The sequence below is a fragment of the Oncorhynchus mykiss genome, chromosome 15, assembly GCF_057628025.1.
Source record: "Oncorhynchus mykiss isolate SJ-2025 chromosome 15, ASM5762802v1, whole genome shotgun sequence".
Classification (NCBI taxonomy): domain Eukaryota; kingdom Metazoa; phylum Chordata; class Actinopteri; order Salmoniformes; family Salmonidae; genus Oncorhynchus; species Oncorhynchus mykiss.
In genome coordinates, this window is record NC_143036.1 from 14,781,218 (window position 1) to 14,802,195 (window position 20,978).

Consider the following 20,978-nt stretch of genomic DNA (forward strand, 5'->3'; position numbering starts at 1 on the left):
TCTCAATGGGATTTGATAGGAGTGACACAAATCCACGCTGCTTTCCCTTGACACTTGTTTTTTTTTTTTTGTGCGCCACGACCATTCACAGTTGAGGTCGCTCAGTTTATTTAACACTGATTGGCGTCCAAATGCTCGGTTACTTCCCTATCCTTCAACGCTACAATGTCATGTTCGTTTGGAACAGACAGCATCAGATAGATGGGATGGCCTACACGTAGAGACATAGGGGCGCTATTTCGCAAGCTCGGATGTGTATCATGTGAGATACATTGAGCCTCTTGCGAATTTTAGGAAAATTATGAAAAACAATACTACAAAAAAATATAATAATATTGATCCATTAATATAATCATATTGATCCAGCCGTAAACACACGCCACTGTGTAATGAAGCCTCTCTGATGCATTTGACAGTACAACAGACACGCCTTGTGTAAAAACAACCCGCGCGTGGGCTGGCTCACACAATGGGATAAAAAGGCGCCCCCAATCTAACCTCTCCACAATGTCCTTCAATATATCTAGCGAACATTTTACTTAAAGGGACTTGGTTTGAATAGAACCAGCAAGGTAGCTAACGTTAGATAACTAGCTAGCTTTTAAGTCGACTGTTCAGCTCTTATTAATATAAGAAAATGATTGATTTTAAAATACGGAAAGCAGAATCCAAAGATGTACCTGACATACTGCGACTGATAAAGGTAAGCCGCAAACTAAAATCACTGCTTGCTTAGCTAGAAAATCGACTTGGTTTCACCCTTCGTCACTCTTCTCCGGCGACAGTATTTCCGTGTGTATCGTTAGCTAGTTAAATACCAAAATACAACTAACTATGAAAAGCTTGTGATGGATGAAGCAAATCTTGCAAGAGTAAAGGGACAATTGACAGCAATTAAAATTGTACTTCCTTCAGGACGTTTGACGTGCCTGTAGGTACCGTAATGTTAATATAAGTGAGGAATTATTTATGGAATATAATGTACGGATTAAAAGCGCTCTCAAATTCGTGGTTGTGATGGGGTACCATAGTTGAACTTAAATCGAGGCATTTCAAAGTTATGTTCTTCACGAATCAGCAGTGGCGACCCATCTTTCAGATTTGAGCCCCACATTCTTGGCAATTTTATATATATATCTCTATCTCGGTGCTCATCGGCCATAAGCATTGAAAATCAATCATTAGCCTGCTATTCAGTGGAGTGGCTGTGTGGTCCCAAGTCTGAGGGTCTCTTTTCCAAGTTTAAAATGATAAACATTCAACATTGGCCATGCTGTTAATGAAGCATGATTTGTGCCACGCTCAAAACAACTCAACTCAGAACTGCAAAATTTGACTTTAGTGAGTTCAAGACAACTGGGAACTTGGGAAAAACGAGCTACAACTGGCAAAATAAGTTTTGAACTTTCATCCAACTTGGAATTGTAAATCCGGTACTCGGGCCTCTTTCTAGAGCTACGACCTGAAGATCACTGACATCATAATGATTGTCCCTTTTTTTCCCCGAGTTCCCAATTGTCTTAAAAGCACCATAAATCCAGAGAATGACAGACTTTTGATAAAGTTTGACAAAATCTGCCCAGGAAGGACCGCCACACCACCTTCCTGTTCAAGTGAACACAGCACAACAAGGTGAGTCCAAAAATGTGATATGCCAGGGAGATATGTATACTGTAGCTAAGAAAGTAATACTAAGTGTATGTTGTGTAGTAAGCTGTTAGTAGCCCATGTGCCTCACCCTAATAATTTGGTCTATTTTCACCTCTTAATTTCACCTACTGTTCTGACTTGGTGGTGCACATGTAGCCTTTAACCTGTTTTTGAGAAATGTGAATATTGTAAGAGCTTTCATTGTCTGCTTATATGCCCCTTTTATGTATCCTACGTTTCTGACTTGGTGTACAGGGAGAACACTAAGAACGGCCCATGTTCTGAATTCTGTCGCTGTACATTTAAAAAGTGCTGAACAAATAGTTATATTGACTAGCTCGCTCATTAATGTCTTAATCAAAATTAGAGATTGCCTCTTATCCGCCTGTTGGCCCCTTATGCCATAGTTTGTACATCTCAATTGTCAGTAGAAACCACATTTGTTTAAGGAAGTCAGCCATATCAGCTATGTTTTTTTTAAGGCAGTAAATGAAGCTGAATTAATGGTTTCGCTGCCAGACAAGGCTCCCCTGACAGCCAGGTGTATCAGTGGTAAGCTGTTGGGTCAGCTTTATGTAGGCACCGTTTGTCACAGTGATTGTTTAGTGTTGTGTTTTTACTGGCATGCATCCCACTTTTTTTTTTTTTTTTTTTTTTTGACACACCAAGATTTACTTTCTAAAATCAGTAGGGTATTTATTATTAATTTGAAGATGCACTATACAAAATTCAAAAGGCACTTGCACATCTGAGCAATCTAATTTGCAGGTGCATGGCAACAATTGAACAAGATGAAGGAAAAAGGAAACCGCACACTGCTCACAATGCAGTTATGTTGTGAATTTGAACATGAAATATGTGTCTCTTGTAGATTATTCTGACGTTTTTCGTATGATGTACCCTATGACTAATGAAAACTTGCTATGTCCTCATTGAGATTTTACAGACGTGTTTAATACGCCTTATTTATACACTTTTGTAATATTTATGAAATGCATATTGTTATATTTGGTAGCACTTGTTTATTTTTCCTTTGCCTCCAACCCCCTTCGATGTGTAGAACGGATGTGGGAGGGGCCAGGTCCACATAATGGTGCAACTTTCAAAAAATCCCAAAAGCTCCGACGAAGGCCATGTGGCCGATACGTAAGCTTATTAAAGATCGCTGATACTATCAAGAGCAGTGTGCGGTTTCCTTTTTCCTTCAAGATGCACTATACAGAAATATATCTCCGTCATTTCCTGGTTGTTCAAATTCTAATAGTTATACTGAAATTAGTTTGTGAATAAATAAGCAAGTATACTGTACAGCAGGGGTCGGCAACCTAAGGGAGGGTATTTGCCTTGAATTGCCAAGCACCCCCCCCCCCCAAAAAAAAAATAAAACAATTGTATATTTATTATCTCACTTATTTTCGACAGTTAATTTTTTTTATAAACTGGAGAAAATAATTGCATGCATTGGTTATGAAATTGCATTGATATTCAGTGCAATGTTGTACAGTAATTCAAGGTATGTCAATCCTGATTAGCCATTGGGCTTTCATTTTGCAGGAGTTTCATGTTATTAGTTAAGCGCAAGACAACCCTCCTCGCCTCTACCTCCAAATTCAAAACCATGGCGGCACTAAAGATAAGATTAGTTTTCACATGGCTATCAGCTAGCAAACTTACTTTTGTTATTTAAAAAAAGTTCAGGGTGCAAAATGTCATCAGCAAAGAAAAATAAGGTAGATGTCCACTCAGAGCTGGTCCTGACCTCCCTGGGGCCCTAAGCAAAATTCTGCTAAGGGGCCCTCCTACCTGACCTGTGTAAACCATTTGCCATTGCCACACAGTCACACCTGCCACAGTCACAACTGACACCCCAGTGCTCCCACTACAATCCTCCCTCCTTTAAAACAGTTTGCTCCATCTGTCGGTCTAAGAACAAGTAAACCTATACAGAATGAGGTATAAACAAACAATATTTCTTGAATATAATATTTTCTATAGAATCTTAAGATAAGTGAATATTAACATAAGAAATTGTAGAAAATATAACACTGAGCTTTGGCTCTACTGCCTGGTAATTAGTCCAGTCCTCACAATATTATACAATTAGCTTTGTCTATACGATGTAAACCTAAGCCTATAGGCTATGGCTACAGCTGTATGTCTTAAAATAGCTAAATAAGCTGCAGCTATATGTCTTAAAATAGCTAAATAAAATGTATACAGCTGTGTGATTAGCTTTGGTTCCCTCTACAGCCTGGGTATTTTCAGCATCAGCATGGGAACCAGTCTGTCTGGACTGTCTGGAAGAAATGGAAAGTATGTCACATAGTTAGTTAAGCAGTCATTTACACAAATGCACTTCTGCCATACAATCGTAAATGTTACTAAGTGTGTAAATATTTGAATGTTTGAATTAAAATCTTCCTCTTCTGCACTTTCTTGAGGCAAAATCATCAATGATGTCATCATAGGACATGTGTTTCCCCACATCATGATTTATGGTCATGATGGCCAGACCACTCATACGTTCATGATTTATGGTCATGATGGCCAGACCACTCATACGTTCATGATTTATGGTCATGATGGCCAGACCACTCATACGTTCATGATTTATGGTCATGATGGCCAGACCACTCATACGTTCCTGTGACATGGAAGACTTTGGGTAGCTTTTGATGAGCTTTTATTTGAAAAGCTCCTCTCTGCCGACGTTACTGGTAGGGTGACTGCAATTCTTAGGGCTATCCCAAAGGCTAGGATAGAGTTCCTCCAGAGAAAGGAGAAAGGAAAGCAGCAGAGAAAGGAAAGCAGCTCACAGGCAGTCATCTTATCTGATGGCAGATCAGGTAAATTCTGAATCTCGTGTGCCAGATCCATTCCACTGATGTCAGTCATCGCTGAAGGTTAGTGTCTTCGATGCAGTGAGCCTTCAAAGATGCACTGCGCCCTCCTGGGTGGCAACCAAGGTTGCCAGGTGCACGGTGTTTCCTCCGACACATTGGTGCGGCTGGCTTCCGGGTTGGATGCGCGCTGTGTTAAGAAGCAGTGCGGCTTGGTTGGGTTGTGTTTCAGAGGAACACTCTTCTATCTTGTCACTCCATGACGTTTATGTTCACGTGTTTCTTCAAAACACTCCATCTTTGTGTGCCAGCTGAAAAGAAGCTATTGCACATACCCAACTGCATCTTTTGAAGATTTGGCAGCATCTGCAATGACACGTTTTAGACATTTGCTCCTGGTGACTGCTAATTGTACAGTTCAATATAATGAAGTACTTTGTCTCTTGAGTCACTACTGCTTCCAGAATCTTGTCACTCACAATCTGTATCAGCTCATTCTGTGTGCGCTTCCTAAGGTAATGAGCAGGTGTCTTGCCATCTTTCATTTTGCTGAGATTTTCCATAAAGGTCAAATTTTTGCCAATAATTCAACCTCTTTTAGGAAGTTTCCATTGTCTGGTTGGAAGAGTTTGTCTGAAACCCTGAATGCTATGCTTCTTTCAGCCAGAGACTGGGTGATACTTATTAAACGTGTAAGGACATCCTGCCATGTCTTTCTTTCAGCCTCCAAAATGGTCATTTATATTTGGTCAAGAGTCTGTCCCCGACTTAGGAACACATCAAGTTCTCTTCACTTAATCATATTGTCTGTGTGTTCAGGACTAGCCTCATGGTGTTTCAGAATGCTGTTGATATTTGACCAGTCATTCACACCTTCCTTTATTATTTTGTAGTCTTCTGTAGAAAAGAGCTTACTGCTAAAACAATACACAGCGTTGTTTTAGATTAGGTATGAAAGCCACCTCCTGGTAATCTAATCCCCATTTGACAGCTGTCTCTGTAATAAACCTCTTCTAGACTTGTCTTTAGGGTAAGAAATACAGTCCTGGTTTGAATGGACCTCTGCGCATTAACTTTGGTGGAGCAGGAACTGTTCTATTAGGGTCTGAACTGCTTGTATCTGATGCTGGCTGTACACCTCTGGTTGTGCTAGTACTGGCTGAGGCTGCCAGTACTTCACCTGGGTCTGTGTTAGTACTTGCTGTATTGGGTCTGTGTTAGTATTTGCTGAAGCCAGCTGCATCAGTCCTATTCAAACTGGTTCCCCCAGATTTCCTTGCATGCATTTTCAAATATAAAATATTATTTATACTATGGCTTGGCTGAATACTTAATGGTTATAATTTACTGAGAGATGTGCATCCATATTGCCCACTATACCCAGCTGATCAACATTTTAAATTCAATATATAGATCAATGTCAGTCCATTGCTTTCCATCTTGCATTAGTCCAGAGTTGTAACTAAACCTTGACTGAGATGCTAGATAATCATTGTCTTGTTTTAAAATGAAGTGAGCCTATGAGGAGTTCAATCACGCCCATATATTGGCTGGACTGGTCCCCACAGTGGTTGCTGCTGGAAAGCTTGAATTTAATTTCGTTTACGCGCATATGAACGCACGACGCGGTTCTTTTCCGAGCTGCAGTTTATAAACACCGTTGCCCGTTGGCGTTTTATCAAACGTAATAAATAGTTGTATTTCACTCTCACTTTTGTCACGCACAAAGTCACAGAACACAGCCCATGAAGTGGCTGGCAAGCAAGCAAGACACAGAGAGGCAAAGAGATGCACTGCAAGCTAGCGCATCAATTTAACGGTAATGTTATTTGCTGAGATCAAACTTGGAGAGGATAACACAAGTTTACCTGATTACTGTTTCCGCAATTCACTATCATTGTTTTTTTCTCTCTTTTCGTTACCAGAAGGATAGTTCCGCTTTATCCTCTCATCGAAGTTGTAAACATTGACACAAAGGGGAGGCGGGCCCTTGCGTAATTTGCGGGGCCCTACGCAACTTGCGTATAGAGCTGCCCGGCTCTGTTTCCACTCATCTATTGCCTCTTGAACAAAGGAATATGGATTTGGTTTACTGAAGGATCGGGCTGTTTGCGCTCTCTTGTAAAATTGTTGTTTGTTGTACGTCAAGTGTACCGCGTCATTTTTAAACGACACATGGAACAACTTCAAGGATGAGGCAGATGAGGCAGACAAGGCTGAAGGGCCGTGTCCAGGTATGCAAAGCAGTGTGTTTACAAATCGAAATGCAGTCAAAAATCAAGCTACAGAGGGGAGCTACAAAGTTGCGTAGTGCATTGCTAAACATACAAAGCCATTTACTGATATTTTTAATGGAGGAAATATCAAGGAGGCTTTCCTCAGTAGTTCGCAGGCTTTATTTTATGGATTTCCTAAAATGCACAATCATCTCAAAGATTAAAGTCATTCCTGTGTCTGCCAGAACTATTCAAAGGTGCATTACTGAGATGGTTGAAAATGTAAATGAGCAGCAAACTGTAACGTTAAAAGGTGCACCTGTGTTTAGTGTGGCTCTTGATGAGCGTGGATATGAATGACATTCCACGTCTGGCAGATCCACGTATCTATGTGAACAGATCTTTAAACACACGAAGTCAACCCTGAGCCCCTCACTCAGCCGGCTGACAACGGACCGCTCCGACGTCTGTGTGCAGCTCAGCCTCCAAATATAGCCCAGATATTACGGGGCTCGGCAAAGGAAAGCGGGGACAAGGATCGCACTAAATCGGTAATATGTGATTTTCAATACCACATTATATAACCTTGTAATGTTTATGCCAGTTAATTTCAACAAGTAGTAATGAGAACCTGTGGGTTGCTTGGGATTTGGAATAAGACACGGGAGACGGAGTAGGCTACAATTCTTAGCAGATAAGAATATTTTTTTCCTTACATTCAGTTATGTTTAGAGCTGTTGGTAGGCCTAACTAACAGTCGTCTGTTTAAAAATATATATAAACTTTTTTGAAAGACAATATATAACTTTTGAATCATGTGTATTATTTGTCCTTTATAGTTCTGTAGCCTATATTGAAATGGGACACAAACACATGAAAGAATAGCAATTTATACACTTATTATTATAATAAACGAAGATGTATAAATCATATTTCCAAGTGTTCTAACGAAATGTCCATATATAATCAATCGAGATGTCTGATAGATGCAATTTAAAACGGCAGAAGACACTTGAAACGAAATATTGATAAAACGCATCAAGTGAATATTGTCCACAAATCAAAACTATAAATAAAACCAACATTTGGTAGGCTTTACGAAACAAATATACATAAAGCCACTACAGGCCATCAAGTCACAATAAGGCCGAATTCAAATGCAGACCTCAAAATTAAAATGACCATCGCTTTAAAACTGCTGACCACAACTGCATAATGCAATGGAATACGAGACATAACATCAAAGGAATTACTTACAATCATCAAGGACGCTTGCCAAACAAGAACGACCAAACAATGGCGAAAATCAGGAAGTACAATAAAAAGATCTGTAGCTGCGTTTTAAAAATAGCGAAGACCGCGCCGGATTCAACACCTTGAACAGCGCCTTGGTGCGGCATTGCTCATCGGATGCTGGTAGGCCTATAGTGGAGCCCCGTGGTGCTAATGGACAGCACAGCACCTCTGTTTATAGCGAGCTATGGAATAGACTGCATCCGTTTGTAAGCATTTAGACATTCAGACAAATTCTAATGCAAATATGAAAATCATAACTGGCACGCAGATCGTTAGAAATGGTAGGTTAAATTGTCTCTCCACACAAAAGCTGCCGATCCCTGGTGTAGAGAATCATTGTACCATCTAAACTGCTGGGAAATATATTTTCCAGAACCAAACATTGTATTTTCAGCTGTTTGAAGCTGGTGTACAAAACCGAAAATAAGACCCAAAAACTAAACGGGAAGCATAGAAATAGCACACACGCTTCTTATACTTGCTTTCTATAACTCACATTTCTATGTGTATTTGGTCAAGTCGCCACAAAAGTTACATATTGCAGCTTTAAAAGTTTAGAAATGGATGTACCAATCAGTTTGCCCCTTTTAACCCCCCTGTATAGATACGGTAAAGGATTCATTGGAGTGCAATGTGCATTTACCAGATAAGCGCACATTCCACAAACCTCATCTAACAACGTGGATATTCGTCATCCGTCATGAACAATGTGTTGTAACAGACCCACAATGTGGTTAAGTCCAATTTGGATTGATTTGGCTGTTTTCGCTGCATAACATGGAGAAGGGGAAAAAAATGCAGGTTTAGAAGAAGTAACTGTTAAATGCTAACTCCCGTTAGAATAAGCGGGTTAGCATGGCTGGCATACATACATCTTTGATGTTAGTCAGTGTTTAACCGTGATGCAGTTGATTGGTTACTATGACTTGAACATGTTTTGGGGTTGACATCCATTCAAGCGTTATATTCCGATTCTTTTAATGAGAAATATGAACATGATAAATAAGAGTTCGCTATATACAGAGTCAGAGTCTGTACCAAATGTACAATGTGCAGGGATACTGGAATATTTGAGGTATACATTTTTATGTAGGCAGCGATTAGGAGAAAGGGACTGATAGCAATATTATTTTTTTTTAAATCGTAAACGGCATAAGGTGGTGGCGGGGTGTGCGTTAGTGTTTTCATAACACTATCTTCTCTGTCATAGATGGGTATTTTACGTTCTGGTCAAATCACCGAAAAAATTACACGACTTTTGATCTCGATCATTGCATCTCTTGAACCTCCCCCTGAATACTTTAATTACTTTTATTTTGTAATGTGACCCAAATGAACTACCCTCAAGTGCATTTATTTATATCCGTTAAGAACAAATTATGTTGTTTTATATATTTTTTTTACCCCTTTTTCTCCCAAATTTCGTGGTATACAATTGGTAGATAGTCTTGTCTCATCGCTGCACTCGGGAGAAGCGAAGGTCGAGAGTCGTGCATCCTCCGAAACTTGACACACTTGCCCACTTAACCCAGAAGCCAGCCGCACCAATGTTTCGGAGGAAACACTATGCACCTGCTGACGCAATGGGACAAGGACATCCGTGCCTAACCTGGACGACGCTGGGCCAATTGTGCGCCACCCCATAGGTCTCCTGGACTCAACCAGAATATCTAGTGGCACAGCTAGACTGCGATGTAGTGCCTTAGACCACTGCGCCACTCGGGAGGCTAGAACAAATTCTTAATTTCAAATGACGGCCAACCCCGGCCAAAGCCTCTAATAACCCGACAACGCTGGGCCATTTGTGAGGATAATGTTGTATACACTGATCTTTACAGGAAACCCACTGATTGCAACAGTTTAAGGGCTGATAGCTGTCACCTGATTCCCTTGAAAAACAGTTTGCTCTCGAGACAATTTTGTCAAATAAAAATATGGATCGAAACATGGCTGAGATTCAAGGAAAGAGAGTACAACAATTAATACTGCTGTTGAGAATTTAAAACAAATCGAGATATGATCTCATTCAAGGAAGCATTATTGCGTCATACTACGCACTATTCAAAGTGCTCTGAACAAATTAAGGTGAACCGTTTACAAACATTGGCACATTCTAATATCCGATGAGAGTATCATAATGTGTTTTCAGACCCGCCCTTGGGGGTGACCTTGACCATTTTATCGTTTAAACAAGAGGCCGCCTGGATCTTCTAATTTAAATATTATTTTTCCCTTCGGTGTCAAAGTAGAGTTTGATCTGAAGTCATTCTTGTGATTGTGTTTTTGCTCTCAATTGTAAATAATATTTGTAGGCCTATGTAGCCAAATTGTATTTATGATCTTATCCATTCATGCTTTTTTTTATATCTCTAAATCAAGCCACAGCCAGCCATGATTACAGACACCTGTGTCCTTTCAAACTATATAAACTAGTGACATGCAATGTTTGTCATTATACCCTGATGAAGACAGCTTGGCTATTGAAAAGTTGGTTATATAATGATTGCTTCTGAGCTCCTAGTGTGCAACTCTATTTTTTCCAAGGGTTCTACTCTGCTAGCTATTACCTCACCTATACATGCTGACCACACCACTCGCGTTAGGTGTGCAAGCGTTGCAAAATAAATGTACACATGTTATTCAGTCATTTCATCCAAACTGCTCACGCAGGTTAACGAATGTCTGGTAGCCAGGCGCTAAAATAGAACTGAGTTCTATAATTGACGCGCTGCAAGTCCTGCCTCTCCCATCTCCTCATTGGTTTTTATGAGCATATGCCCACGCGTGTGATTGAAAGATGAACTGAGGTCCACACTCCAGGCAAGGTTGGTGGTGGTAATGCACCTTAAAGTTGGTTGATAGTAAACAGTATATACTTTATGGCAGCAGCATAAGTGGTGGGTGTGTATGTGTGCAAAGGCAGATATGCAGTGCCTTCAGAAATGAGTCATACCCCTTGACTTATTCCACACTTTGTTGCGGTACAGCCAGTGGTGTAGTGGTGCCTGGAGAGGTGGGTATACTCCATTCTTTAAAAAAATGTCCCAACCTGGCCCCTGGGCTTTTTCACCCTGTGTGAAAAATTAGATGACAAACAGTGACATGTACTCTGAATGACCTAAATTGATAAATCCCATTTTGCGCTTTCAACGTCAGGCCAAGGCCAACCTAAGATGGAGTTCATTCGGAAAGTATTCAGACCCCTTTACTTTTCCCACATTGTTACGTTACAGCCTTGTTCTAAAATGGATTAAATAAAATAAATCTTCACATCTTCCCACAATACCCCATAATGATGAAGTGGAAAAAGGTTTTTAGACATTGTTGCACATTTTATAAAAATTAAAAAAAACGATACCTTATGTAAATAAGTATTCAGACCCTTTACTATGAGACTCTAAATTGAGCTCAGGTGCATCCTGTTTCCATTGATCATCCTTGATGGTTCTACAACTTGATTGGAGTCCACCTGTGGTAAATTCAATTGATTGGACATGATTTGGAAAGGCACACCTGTCTATATAAGGTCCCACAGTTAACAGTGCATGTCAGAGCAAAAACCAAGCCATGATGTTGAAGGAATTGTCCGTAGAGCTCCGAGACGGGATTTTGTTGAGGCACAGATCTGGGGAAAGATACCAAAACAATTTTGCAGCATAGAAGGTTCCCAAGAACACAGTGGCCTCCATTTCTTAAATGGAAGAAGTTTAAAACCACGAAGACTCTTCCTAGAGCTAACCGCCTGGCCAAACTGAGCAATTTGGGGAGAAGGGCCTTGGTCACTCTGACCGAGCTCCGGAGTTCCTCTGTGGAAATGGGACAACCATCTCTGCAGCACTCCACCAATCAGGCCTTTATGGTAGAGTGGCCAGATGGAAGCCATTCCTCAGTAAAATACACATGACCGCACGCTTGGAGTTTGCCAAATGGCTCCTAAAGGACTCTGACCAAATACAGGGGTGCCAAGCTTGTAGCATCATACTCAGTTGTAATAGCTGCCAAAGGTGCTTCAACAAAGTACTGAGTAAAGGGTCTCAAGACTTATGTGATAATTCATTTTTATATTTAATGCATTTGTATAACATTTCTAAAAAACTGTTTTTGCTTTGTCATTATAGGGTATTGTGTGTAGATTGATGGGAAAAAATATTTATTCCATTTTAGAATAAGGCTGTAATGTAACAACATGTCTCAAAAGTCCAGGGGTCTAAATACTTTCAGAACACATTATATATGAATTAATTAGGCCCTAATCTATGGATGTTCTTGACTGGGAATACAGATGCATCTGTCACAGATACCTTAAAAAAAAACATAGGGGTGTGGATCATAAAACCAGTCAATATCTGGTGTGACCACCATTTGTCTCAAGTACTGCAACATCTTCTTCGCACAGAGTTCATCAGGCTGTTGATTGTGGAATGTTGTCCCACTCCTCTTCAATGGCTGTGTGAAGTGGCTGGATATTGGCAGGAACTGGAACACACTGTCGTACACGTTGATGCAGAGCATCCCAAACCTGCTCAATGGGTGTCTGGTATGCAGGCCATGGCAGAATTGGGACATGTTCAGATTCCAGGAATTCTGTACAGATCCTTGCGACATTTGTTTCTCCATAAGAATGTCCATTCAGTTTCTGAGGTGAGCCATCCTTACCTTTTACGCAACGACAAATCAGACTGACAGATGCTGTCCATGTTCACTTCATGGATCTCTTTTCTTGCCACAGTCATTGATTTTTTTTATTTTTATAGAGGAGTTATTATACGCCCAGTGGATTATGTTTGTGTATGCTTATGTGTACTATTTAGGTTATCATAGCACTTGAGTGTGCTTTTTCAGTGTAGGCCTGTTATGAGAGTTAGTGATAAAGGTTGTTGAGCCTTCAGTATTAATGCCCCACCCATTCCGGTGTCTTGTAGGATCCAGTGAGATTCCACCATTCAGTTATGTACTGATGCACTAGTCATTGTGTTACTACTCCCACCTAGTGGTGCTTTAGATTAGGCCCTTTATGTGTTTACCTGTTACAGTGATGACACCACTAGGTGTCACTAGGTGTCACAATAAAGGCAAGTAACGTCATTGTATAATTGTTGTATATTTTTCCTGGTTATTGTTAATGGCAGTCTGCATTCTGCTTCCTCCCTATAGGACAACCACACAAATTACTATCCCCTTTCCACAGTTATGGATCAGTGGTACAAGCAGTAGCTTTTCTAGGGTTCAAGCCATAGCCCTGCACATATTGTGGTGTTATTTACTCTGTTCCTTCAGTAAACTACAAGCCAACCGTTTACTGTGTCTTTCCATTATTGCGTTATGACCAACGCCCGGAGGGGAACGCACCCTAACCAGAAACCTAAGAATATTACAGTCCTTTAGCCCTCCATTACACGTATCTGTAAACTGACCATCATTTCCTTATAACTATACAGCACAAAATGATTACAATTTGGAGTCTGAAAATGACCTCCCTAAACATTGGTCCTTCTTGACTGTCAGGTACTCATTGCAGCTGGTGATATCACCTAGATAGAAAGAATAAAGGGAAAGTCAAGAAGAACATAGGACCCAAGGCCAAGAACACAGAACAATGAGACAGAATTCACCGGATGTATAAATGTGAAGCATCTGTTTCGCGGTTTCCTCTCACTCACTTTCTCTCACTCACTTTCCTCTCACCAAATATGGTAGTGAGAGGAAGCCCTTTGGGCGGGAGTGGGAGAAGATGGCGCGAGATAGATTTTGACATCCTGAACATTCTCATCAATGAAACATTTGATCTCCCTACAGTTTTCTGTTTCCAAAACTAGAATCAGTCCACTCTGTTACAAAGTTTGGTAGACTTGACTTACCCTTACCCTTACCACAATAGATGGTGGGTGTCTTCCAATGAGCCTCATGCATATTCAAATGGTCCTCATCCTCTTCTTGGCGATAGATAGATAGATAGATAGATAGATAAATCACAACTCCCAAAGAACAGAAAAACCGTACTTGGCTTATAGCTAGAAATCGATATCTTTGCATGTTTTGCCACTACTAGTACTGCGTCTGTGAATCAACTTTTTATAACGATAAGAAACATGTCATCAATAAATACCTTGTTTAGTGTAAAATGTTATCAGTGATTTTGTTTAAGGCGAGGAGAAGCAATATATAAAAAATACATCATTATGCAAGGCTAATTTCCAACTTGATTATTAAATTGTTGAGCTGAAATCTCGTGTTTCTTGTCAAAGATACTGATAACTACTGCAATTATTATGAATATGAGGCTATGTGTCTACTGCAATTATTATGAATATGAGGCTATGTGTCTGCTGCAATGCAGTCAAGAAAAAGGGAGAAATCATTTTTCCAGTTTCCAACAGGTGTTGAAAGGTATGTCATGTTTTTATAATTTACATTTTTTACTTAACCTTTATTAAATGGCCAAACCCGGACGACGCTGGGCCAGTTGTGCGCCTCCTTATAGGACTCCCAATCACCGCCGGATGTGATTCAGCCTGGATTCAAACCAGGGACTGTCGTGTCACCTCTTGCACTGAGATGCAGTGCCTTAGACTGCAATGCCAATCAGGAAGGTAATGTATAGGTGTGTAATAAATAATGAGACAATGCATTTTGAAGTAACTATTGCATGGTGAGGCACACGTTATTGATTGTGCAATCAGTAGTGTGCAGTATCCATGACTACCCATCGAATCAATCACCAAAGCAATTAAAACATCTTTGCCAAGAAGGGTTATGGTTGATTTACCTTGATGTTTCACAAGAGCCAGACAGAGAGAAAGCTGAGCAGACAAAGAGTGTGCATGCAAGAAAGAGGCAGGCAAAGAGAAAGACACAAAGCGAGATGGAGAGACAGATCCAGAGAGAGACTGAGAAAGAAAAACCGAGAGAGAGCGACAGATCCAGAGAGCCAAAGCAAGAGATTCAGAGAGAGAGAGCCAAAGAGAGAGCTTGACACATTGGAAAGAATACAAAAACCGAGTAAACTAGAATGCTATTTGGCCCTAAAGGGAAAGTACAGTGGCAGAATACTTGACCACTGTGACTGACCCAAAATTAAGGAAAGCTTTGACTATGTACAGACTCAGTGAGCATAGCCTTTCTATTGAGAGGCTGCCATAGGCAGACCTGGCTCTCAAGAGAAGACACTATGTGCTCACTGCCCACAAATGAGGTGGAAACTGCGCTTTTATTTTACCAGGTAAGTTAACTGCGAACACATTCTCATTTACAGCAACGACCTGGGGAATAGTTACAGGGGAGAGGAGGGGGGATGAATGAGGCAATTTTATACGTTTGGTGATGATTAGGTGTCCATGATGGTGTGAAGGCCAGATTGGATAACACTCTTACGATAAGTGCCATGGGATATTTAGTGACCACAGAGAGTCAGGACACCCGTTTAACGTCCCATCCGAAGACTGCACCCTACACAGGACAATGTCCCCAATAACTTTCCTGGCAACCAGTGAACCATAATGACATTTGAAATGTATTTTATTATTTTGGAACTTTAGTGAGTGTAATGTTTACTGTTCATTTGATTTCACTTTCATTTTCTGTTTCACTTGCTTTGGCAATGTAAACATATGTTTCCCATGCATATAAATCCATTTGAAATTAATTGAGAGCCAGAGAGAGCAAGCCAGAGAGAGAACTACAGAGCCAGAGAGAGAACTACAGAGCCAGAGAGAGAACTACAGAGCCCGAGAGAGAACTACAGAGCCCGAGAGAGAACTACAGAGCCCGAGAGAGAACTACAGAGCCCGAGAGAGAACTACAGAGCCCGAGAGAGAACTACAGAGCCCGAGAGAGAACTACAGAGCCCGAGAGAGAACTACAGAGCCAGAGAGAGAACTACAGAGCCAGAGAGAGAACTACAGAGCCAGAGAGAGAACAACAGAGCCAGAGAGAGAACAACAGAGCCAGAGAGAGAACAACAGAGCCAGAGAGAGAACAACAGAGCCAGAGAGAGAACAACAGAGCCAGAGAGAGAACTACAGAGCCAGAGAGAGAACTACAGAGCCAGAGAGAGAACTACAGAGCCAGAGAGCGGGAGACAGCCAGAGAGAGAAAGCCCAAGAGAGACAAAGAGACAGACCGACAGTGCAGAGCCCCACCTGTTTTGAGCCCCACATTTTTAGCAAAATAATAATAAATAAATAACAGGTCTTGCCTGTTTTGCATGTTATTTTGGCATTAATACGTGTCACATCAGTTTGCAAACAATGTACAAAAAAAATATATATAATTGAGTTAATTAAGCCGCATACAAACATGGTCTCTTTTTTTTATTTTATTTTTTATTAAGGCAGCTCCAAAATGCCGGCGTTTCAGCCTAGCTCAGTGCTTTCTGTGGTGGTGGGGCAAGCCAGCAGAAAATACATGGCTTTGCGCTGTGATTGGCTCTGTGTTCTGTCACTCATGGGGAAGCTACGTCACCGCAAAGTGTAAGGGGATATACCTCGGAAATTCTAGCCCTTTGGCTACTGACATAGCGTTACATTAAAGTGCCCATCCAAGAAGGCTCAAGGTCATTGGCCACAGATAAAATGACGTCAAATCACGTTATATGTACAGTAGCTTTGATTGGACTGATCATGTCAAAATCATACTTTCAAAATCATAGCTAGCAGTCATCATCATGAATCAAGTCGACAATCTACTGGCAAATCCTTTTCAATCCCTGTCATATGAAGAGAAATTATAGATAAAACGTATTGGTGCTCATCAGTTTTTAAGGGTCTCTTTTCATAGATTAAAATGATAAACATTGGCCATGCTGTCAATAAAGCACAATTTGTACCAAGCTCAAAACAACTTAAATAGGAACTGCAAAATCTGACTTTAGTGAGTTCAAGACAACTGGGAACTCGGGGAGGAAAAACTAGCTACGACTGGGAAAATATGTTTTGAACTTTCATCTAACTCAGAATTGTAAATCGGGAACTCTGGCCTCTTTCCAGAAGATCACTGACGTCGTCGAGAGTCTAGATTTTTTTCTCCCCCTGAGTTCCCAGTTGTAATGAAAGCACCATAAATCCAGAGAATGCCAGACTTTGATAAAGTTTGATAACAATTTTCCCACGAAGCACCGCCGTGCCACCTTCCTGTTCAAGTGAACACAGCACAACAAGGTGAGTCCAAACATGTATTGTATGCTGCTGCATAAATTATGTAATATGCCAGGGAGATATTTATATACTGTAGCTAAGAAATTAATACTAAGTGTATGTTGTGTAGTAAGCTGTTAGTAGCCCATGTGCCTCACCCTAACCATTTGGTCTATTTTCACCTCTTAATTTTGCCTACTGTTCTGATTTGGTGCACAAGTAGCCTATAACCTGTTTTTGAAAAACGTAATCATCGACTATTGTAAGAGCTTTCATTGACTACTTTATATGCCCCCTTTATTTATCCCACGGTTCTGACTTGGTGTACAGGAAGAACACTAAGAACGGTCCATGTTCTGAATTCTGTCGCTGTAAATTTCAAAAGTGCTGAACAAATTGTCATATTGACTACGTCTGTCCTAGCTCGCTCATTGTCTTAATTTAAATTACAGATTGCCTTTTATCCACTTGTCGTCCCCTTATAACATAGTTTGTACATCTCAATTGTCAGTAGAAACCACATTTGTTTAAGCAAGTCAGTCATGTCAGCTTTTTTTTTAAGGCAGTAAATGAGGCTGAACTGTTTCGCTGCCAGACAAGGCTCCGCTGATAGCCAGGTGTAGCAGTGGTATAGTGCAACTAATGTATTGTTTAGTGTTGTTGTGTAGTGGCTTTGCTGGCATGCATCCTACTTTATTTATATTTTTTGTCCCACCAAGATTTGCATGCTAAAATCGCAACTGGTTAAGACTACTGTATCATTGTAGATTTATCTGATGAGCAAGGTGTCTGTGGCTCTAGTGGCAATGAGTCAGATGTCTACAGAACAGTTAGAACAGGTCTATAATAATACACACACACACACTTTTCTATCTTATATGCCTTTGTTAAAGAATCTCAAGCCCAATGCCTAGGCTTAAAGAAGGATATTTTAGTACACAAGCATTAGTAAGGTTTAATAGAAAATGCCACGCCTGTGTGTTCGTTCTCACAGGCATACGTCAGCTCTGTCTCCCGTCGGCTTGGACATTGAGCAAACAGTTCGATGTCGGCCCGGCCTTGATGAGGAAGTCGACCACCTTCAGGGTACCCCATCAGCAGGCCAGTCAGGGCGGTCTCCTGGGCCTCACCTGTCTGACCATTGATGTTGGCACCTGCAGACAACCGAGGGAGGATATAAGAGGGTTCTGCTTGGAACACACTTTAAAGTACCAATCTATCCCCACTGTTGGCTATTTCAATTTGTTTTGGAAAAGCCAAAAAGCCATCAACTCAATAAGTTTGAAACTGTATCTGAATATAACTTTATTTTGGGGTTTTCATATTTCGCTTCAACACTGAGCTTTGATAGTAAATATGGTAGGTAAAGTCATTCAACAAAAGCACTGGTTTATTTCAAACACACACAGAGAAGCCCATACCTCTTGCCAAAAGCAGGGGGCTACCTAGGATAGGAGTGTGTGACTGGCAGGAGGCTACCTAGGATAGGAGTGTGTGACTGGCAGGAGGCTACCTAGGATAGGAGTGTGTGACTGGCAGGAGGCTACCTAGGATAGGAGTGTGTGACTGGCAGGAGGCTACCTAGGATAGGAGTGTGTGACTGGCAGGAGGCTACCTAGGATAGGAGTGTGTGACTGGCAGGAGGCTACCTAGGATAGGAGTGTGTGACTGGCAGGAGGCTACCTAGGATAGGAGTGTGTGACTGGCAGGAGGCTACCTAGGATAGGAGTGTGTGACTGGCAGGAGGCTACCTAGGATAGGAGTGTGTGACTGGCAGGGGGCTACCTATGATAGGAGTGAGTGACTGGCAGGGGGCTACCTAGGATAAAAGTTGGCAAGTGCCTGGCAGGGGGCTACCATCTCCTCTTGGCCCTCTCATGCAGCCTCCATGAGTAGAGTGTATCCCTCATCATTGATCTCCAGGTTTGCGCACCTCTCAATCAGCAGGGCAGCCAGCTATACGTGTGTGTGTGTGTCCCACACAGGCCGCCAAAAGATTCAGCAGGCATGTTGACCTGTGCCCCTTCTGTCCAACAGCAGCCAGTATCTGTGTGTGTACTCAACATGCACACAGCACTCATGGAAGATTGTATCTCATCAGCCCCTGCCTCTAACAGGAAACGCCATGTCCAGGTGCGTCAGGACAAGAGGAACAATGATAAACAATGCTCTGGGTGCTTCTTCCTTACAATTAAATTTCCTGTTTTAACATTCCCTCTTTGTCAACAGAAGTGACAATATTAGATCACTAATGCAATGTGTCAGATGTCTCCTGTGTGGATTTGTACAGTGTTACACAGGGAGTGATGGACACCTTTGCTGATGAGGAACTGAACACACGTGTCCCCCTCTGCAGTCATCAGAGGAATTCTGGTTATAAGACAAACAGCAGTGAGTGAAGTGGACACACGGAAACTCATGAGCAGCAATGTATTCAGAGAGAGAGAGAGAGACATTGTAAACAGCATGTGCATGACTGAATAGGTTAAAGTGGCAATATGTAACTTATTGGGCGACACAACCAAATGTTAGTTATAGATCTGTCATTCTCATTGAAAGCAAGTCTAAGACGCAGTAGATCTATTGTATGCTATTTCTATGCTTCCCGTTTTTGCATATTTTACTTTCGGTTGGTACACCAGATTCAAAAAGCTGAAAATACAATATTTTTGGAAATATATTTCACAGCGGTTTAAATGGTACAATGCTTCTCTACACTAGATTATTTTGTCGCAAACTGTAATTAGGCAAACTTTTAGAATTTTAGCAACCAGAAAATGGACAAGCAACTAGCTACAGTTGAAGTCGGAAGTTTACATACACTTAGGTTGGAGTCATTAAAGCTCGTTTTTCAACCACTCCACACATTTCTTGTTAACAAACTATAGTTTTGGAAAGTTGGTTAGGGCATCTACTTTGTGCATGACAAGTCATTTTTCCAACAATTGTTTACAGGCCAATTATTTCACTTCATTCACTGTATCACAATTCCAGTGGGTCAGAAGTTTACATACACTAAGTTGACTGTACATTTAAACAGCTTGGAAAATTCCAGAAAATGTCATGACTTTAGAAGCTTCTGATAGGCTAATTGACATAATTTGAGTCAATTGAAGGTGTACATATGGATGTATGTCAAGGCCTACCTTCAAACTCAGTGCCTCTTTGCTTGACATCATGGAAAAATAAAAATAAATCAGCCAAGACCTCAAATAAAAAAATGGCAGACTTCCACAACTCTGGTTCATCCTTGGGAGCAATTTCCAAACGCCTGAAAGTACCACATTCATCTGTACAAACAATAGTACGCAAGTATAAACACCATGGGACCACACAGCCGTCATACCGCTCAGGAAAGAGACGCGTTATGTCTCCTAGAGATGAACGTACTTTAGTGTGAAAAGTGCATGTCAATCCCAGAACAACAGCAAAGGACCTTGTGAAGTTGCTGGAGGAACCAGGTACAAAAGTATCTATATACACAGTAAAACGAGTCCTATATCGACATTAACTGAAAGGCCGCTCAGCAAGGAAGAAGACACTACTCCAAAACCACCATTAAAAAAGCCAGACTATGGGTTGCAACTGCACATTGGGACAAAGATAGTACTTTTTGGAGAAATGTCCTCTGGTCTGATGAAAAAAAATAGAACTGTTTGGTTACTACATGATTCCATGTGTGTTATTTCATTGTTTTGATGTCTTCACTATTATTCTACAATGTAGAAAATAGTAAAAAATAAAGAAAAACCATTTAATGAGTAGGTGTTCTAAAACTTTAGACCTGTAGTGTATTTTTCAACTGTGCTGTGATGTTTCACAAAAGTTCTGAACCTTTCCAATGT

The 20,978-nt window shown here is 40.9% G+C and overlaps 1 protein-coding gene across 1 annotated transcript in view; it reads left to right on the forward strand.

The window, feature by feature from the left end:
- Positions 1-504: 504 nt before the first annotated feature.
- Positions 505-20,978, forward strand: part of LOC110489635 (diamine acetyltransferase 1) — a 28,178-nt gene continuing 7,704 nt past the window's right edge. The window contains exon 1 of the mRNA XM_021562367.3: positions 505-703. Coding sequence (XP_021418042.1) covers positions 638-703 — 66 coding nt within the window. The 5' untranslated portion in view covers positions 505-637. The remainder of the gene's footprint in view (positions 704-20,978) is intronic.